The sequence below is a fragment of the Eremomyces bilateralis genome (assembly GCF_010015585.1).
Source record: "Eremomyces bilateralis CBS 781.70 unplaced genomic scaffold P152scaffold_1, whole genome shotgun sequence".
In the NCBI taxonomy this organism is placed as follows: domain Eukaryota; kingdom Fungi; phylum Ascomycota; class Dothideomycetes; order Eremomycetales; family Eremomycetaceae; genus Eremomyces; species Eremomyces bilateralis.
This window is the reverse complement of record NW_022985067.1, coordinates 1006437-1011900: the sequence shown is the minus strand read 5'-3', so window position 1 is coordinate 1011900 and position 5464 is coordinate 1006437. Positions and strand designations below refer to the sequence as shown.

Here is a 5464-nt window from a genome sequence, read left to right as displayed (position 1 = left end):
AACGGAATGAATGAACACCGTATCGCCGGACGTAGGCCTCCTCAAATTCAATTGACTTTGAAAATATGCCTCTGGAGACGGTGGAGTGATAGGTGAAAGGACAGAAGAAACCGGCGAGAACGTCCGGCGACTCAAATCGCCACCAACGAATTCCAACACCTCGCCGCAAGGTTCACATTCATCTCGAAGATTCCCTCTTCTGTCCCAACCCACAACCGCACCCCATTCCTCCTATCCGCATCCCTCTCCTTCTCCTCCTTTCCATCCATCTCTCGATCTTCCACCTCTCCATTCACCATCTTCCCCCTCCTACCCACGCCACCCTTCCCAACCGACTCACTCCGCGCCCCGCTCTCCCTCCGCTATCTGCTCAACCCGCCCCATACTCTCATAATCTTCACTCCACGCCAACCCCACGATCCTCAACCCCGCTACACTTCCCCTGGTACTCTGCCGTATATGCCCACTCATCCTCGGAATAAACATATTAGGCGGCACGGACGCCACGACGCCCATTAACCGCCCATCACCCATCAGCCTGCCATCACCTAAAATTCAGGGGTCCGTCGCCTAGGATTCGCGGGCTGTCGCCCATGACTCGAGGGCCGGGATAGATGGTGGGGCGCCCTTCGGGGAGGGGGAGGCGGTCGAGGCTGGTCGTGGCGGAGGGCGCTGGCTTGGGCGCGGCGGGAGCGGGGGGGGAAGGGAAGCGGTTGCGTGGGTTGCGTGGGCGGGAGGTGGTTGTGAGTGGGGCGGGGGGGAGGGGAGGAGGTGGAAGAGATGAGGTGAGGGGCGGGGGGAGGGGCGATTTGGATTGAGGTGGCGCCGGAAGAGCGGGGAGGGGGTGGAGTGTTGTTATTTTTGGTGCCGTTGGAAGTGGGACCATTAGGAGAGAAGGTGTCGGATTGGATGTGTGGGTTGGTTCGCCGTTCGATGTGCCCAGTTCGTCCCGGCGGGCCGCTTCGTAGTCGTTCCAGGCAGGGTCGAAGGGTGCGGCGGGAGGAAGGTCCCTCGGTGGGCGTTCCGGATGACCGTTCAGGGGAGTTGTCGTCTAGACCTGCGCGGGCGCGGAAGGCAGCAATAGCAAGACGCATGCGACGGGCAGAGTCTTCATCGTCTCGAGATCGGTCTTGTGGAGGCCGATCATTGTCGCGCGAACGGATTTCCAGGAGCCATGTCATTAGGAGAGGATTCCATTCCGTGCCGTCGTCGAGCCTTTGACACCAGGCTTGCGTGGGATTACCACCGCGAGGAGATAGAAACAAGGGTTACGAAGCGCCTCTCCGCCCTGTCGGCTCTGGCCTCTTCAACGTGGGGAACGGGGACCATCAACCTACGACAGGGCAATGGTCGTCCCCCAGATGCTCTATGGCTGCTCGGCATGGCACGCCCCTGGCGGTGGTCGAGGCAACGCTATGGTACCTGCGATCAAGAGGATACAGAGACGAGCAGCCCAATCCATCACTGGAGCCTTCCGCACAACGGCCGGTGCAGCGGTCGATATAGAAGCACATCTGCTCCCTGCACAACTGCAACTCGGACAAACAGCATTAGAAGCCACAATGCGCATCATAACCACCCCGCTGTACGACGACATGACCGCACCTGAGGACAACAACGGCGTCCCAGGGAGGACCTGCCGAAGATACAACGCGCAGGGCCCCTTGACCAACTCTAGAGCATCTTAGAGCGTAAGTACAAAGTTTCGCTCGAGCGACTCGAGAAACGCCTAACGCACGTCGTCCCGCCGTGGTGGACACCACCAGTCATCAATATCAACGAATCCGCTGAAGAAGCGATCAAGGACCACGATACCACAGAGCCAGGAACGATACGCATCTACACAGACGGAAGCTGCATTAGCGGCCCCGTCGGTGCAGCCGCAGTAGCACCCACGCTCCAGTTAAGTGGCATCCACATGAGGCAGACGGAATACATGGGCACATCCACCACGTCCACGGTATACGCGGCTGAACTCAGGGGAGTGGTGTTAGCATTGCAAATGATGCTCGATATCCATACGACTGTCATCACCCCCGGCAAGTGCACCATATTCGCCGACAACCAGGCGGCCATCCAAGCCATACGGAACCTCAAGCACTGGTCGGGTCAGTATATCCTAGCCGAGGCCATACAAGCACTCGACGCGCTCCATAGCCACGGGTGGGATGTGCATTTCCGATGGATCCCGGCACATGTCGGAGTACCAGGCAATGAATTAGCAGATCAAGCCGCAAAGGAAGCCGCGGGCTTCAACTCGGACGTGCCAACACGGCCCCAACCTCCGCCGGCTCCAGACTCTCTACGGACCTTAATAGCCACCTCAAAATCTTCCATCCGTCAAACGATGAGAAGCGAATGGGCGAGATCGTGGGAAACGACCAAGCATGGTAGAGAGCTCTTCAAGCTCGGAGTCCGGCCTGGGAAAGCGACGCTCGACACACGCATTGGAACCCACAGAGCAATCAGTTCAGTGGTCACTCAGATGCGCACGGGCAAGATCAGCCTCCCGGCGTATCTCCACGCCATCAACAGGGCCGATACCGACCAATGCCAGTGCGGTCACGGGCCGCAAACGGTGCGGCACATTCTCCTTGAATGCTGAAACTGGACCGACGAACGAGACCGAATGTGGTCAGGCAGGCAACCATGCGTAGACATCAAGCGCATTCTCTGTAGCTCGTCAATGGCAGTGCAAGCAGCGAAGATGATCCTCAGGGCAGGGCTCCTGGAGCAATTCCGGGCAGTCTATCCACAGTACTCAAATACACAGCGTAGACGAGCGATAATTTGTAAACAGAAGCAGAGGAGGAGCAGGAAAGGTCTGACAAGTACATAGACACAGAACAGCTAGAAAGACTATTAGTAGAGAGGTTACCGTACTTAGGCGGAAGAAGAAGCAGCTCTGACCAGGAACGGCTTGATTTCTGAAAGCGAAGGGCAGGAACACCTGTACTTATAGTTGAACGCTGCATACCAGCCGCTAGGGCGCAAGATATTAGATAGGCCACGCCGTAGCGGCTAAAGCAAGGACGAAAGACTGCAAGAGTTTGTCGGACAATTTTTCTGCCATTACCCACAGTCCCATTGAAACTGTTACAGCCTCTATCAGCCAGATTGGCCATAGAATAATAAGCCAACTAAGAGCGGAGATCCAGCTTCAGCGTTATACTATGCTTCATTTGGGGGCTTGATACATGCAGTGGAGCGGCTGCTGGCGCACAGCGCCGACGTGAACGTGCAAGACGGACAGTACGGCACGGCGCTTGCAAGCCGCCAGCGATAGAGGCCACGAGAAGGTGGCCGAGCGGCTACTGGCGCACGGTGCCGATATAGACGTGGAAGGCGGATCGTACGGCACAGTGCTGCAAACCGCCAGTGATAGAGGCCATGAGAAGGTGGTCGAGCTACTACTGGCCGATGACGCTAAATGAGAAGGCCGTCCGAAGCTCTTTACAATATCTGAACATTTATCATCTTAAGCAGTCGTAGCCCGCTTTTGGCGCAAGAGTCTATTAGAAGTACTAGTGAGCGAAGGCAAATCGTAGATAATCTACTGCAGTGACGTTAGTATACTTCTATACATAAGTGAAGGGCGGACGTTACGTTTGCAACCTCCCAGACTGGCCCTATAATTAGTTTACCACTAGGGTTTACGAGTGTCCATTGGTTTTGAGTGTGCTGGTTTTCGCTTCTTTTGGGTACAAAGACTGCTTCGTCTCCTTCCTACATGAGAGCTCTCCAGAGTATCAGGACGGTTGACACTCGAGTAACGTATTAGGCCTCCTCAGATCCTTGATCTCCCAACACAACCCTGGAGACCGATGAGTCCGAGATATAGGTCAGGAGAAAGGCACGACATATATCCTGAGCAAAAGTTACCTCTTCTGGTGAAGAGCTGAAAAGGAATAACCAGGTATCGTCCGGGTCGCGGTGTAGGACATCGCGAACGTATCTAGAGGATATGAGTATAGGTCATAAGCATGATAAATCCAAGTGTTCCGTACTCTTTGAAAAGCCTCATGGCGTAGCCGCGCTTGTACGAAGTTCTGTCCGACACTGGGACCGTAACGTCGAGGGGAATGCTCTGGAAACCAGCCAGAAGCTCCTTTGCCTCCTATTCTCTAGCTTCGCCCTTTCTAATAAAGCGTCATAGCGCCATTGTTAAGACGTTTCTTTGAATAGACGTAGAGAACTTTTGTTGTTTGGAGCGTTGATAGCGTCGACTACCGCCGAACCGATGAAACTAGAACTGAATGAGAGGACTGTAGACTGTGAAAAAGACTGACTGAGCGCGAGACCGGAAAACTAAGGAGAAACAGCTTCTTTACAATCCTTACCATGGCTGCAGAGAGAGTATTTTCGACGGACCCTCGTCTTTTGGCGGTATTGACCCTCTGATTTCGGCCTCGTTTATACTGCTGGGAGACCATAGGGGAACTCCCATTGCTGTATGTTTTTGTTTTGTTTTGTTGAATTTTGCAGATTGCTAGGTTGATATTGTGAAAAGCTTCACATAACGCTACATACGGCCACATCAACCTGAATATAGGGCATCCCGTCCGCTCTGCCGTACTCAAGCAGGTTAGAGATAGAATAGTACTACGGTGGGTGACCACGTGGGAACTCCTATTGCTGTATGTTTTTATTTTTGACCATTGTAGCAAGCTTTTAGTGGGCGGAATGAATCTACGGCTCGTTTATGTTGCGAAAAGCTTCAATCGCTAGTACGTACATACGGCCACATTACGGGTTCAACCTGAACAACGCCTTTTGCTAGTACTGTTCTCTGGGAGGCTTCCTCGTCACTACCATTATTAAGAACATGATAATCAACTCTCTCGGAGCGAAGACGGCGCTTCCCAACTCCCAAGAGACATGGATGAGTCATCCATATTATTGAGAAAGGAGTTGCAACATATTGATATGCTTTGTATCTCTTGGAGCTCAAATCTTCCAGACCGTGTTGGGGTAAACAAAAGTCGCGACTGCTGGGCATTCATTCATTGGCTCGGCTTTCGCCGAATAAGTCTTGGCATTATTCGCAATTATTCACGAATAATACGAATAAAGCGTCTCAAAATTTAGTCGAATACGAATAATCATTCCAATGGAGAAGTCGAATACGAATAGCCAAAATCCTTTAGGGCTGGACACGAATAAGGATTTTGGCTATTCGTATTCGACTTTTCCCTGGGAACGATTATTCGTATTCGACTAAATTTCGAGACGTTTTATTCGTATTATTCGCGAATATTCGTAAATAATGCCAAGACTTATTCGGCAAAAGCCGAGCCAATGAATGAATGCCCAGCAGTCGCGACTTTTGTTTACCCAACATGCTCCAACTAGAGGATTTGAGCTCTAAGAGATACAAAGCATATCAATATGTTGCAACTTCTTTCTTAATATGGATGACTTATCCATGTCTCTTGGGAAGCGCCGTCTTCGCTCCGAGAGAGTT

General features: G+C 52.7%; 1 protein-coding gene across 1 annotated transcript; it reads left to right on the top strand.

The window, feature by feature from the left end:
- Window positions 1–1071: 1071 nt before the first annotated feature.
- Window positions 1072–1801, top strand: P152DRAFT_9766 (uncharacterized protein). The gene is made up of 2 exons (XM_033683402.1): window positions 1072–1691; window positions 1767–1801. The coding sequence occupies exon 1, from the start codon at window positions 1175–1177 to the stop codon at window positions 1607–1609; it is 435 nt and encodes a 144-aa protein (XP_033538789.1). The 5' UTR covers window positions 1072–1174; the 3' UTR covers window positions 1610–1691; window positions 1767–1801.
- The last annotated feature ends 3663 nt before the right edge of the window (window positions 1802–5464 follow it).

Excerpts from the sequence above, each read along its gene's own strand:
- P152DRAFT_9766 (XM_033683402.1), top strand. The coding sequence starts at position 1,175 with ATGTCATTAGGAGAGGATTCCATTCCGTGCCGTCGTCGAGCCTTTGAC.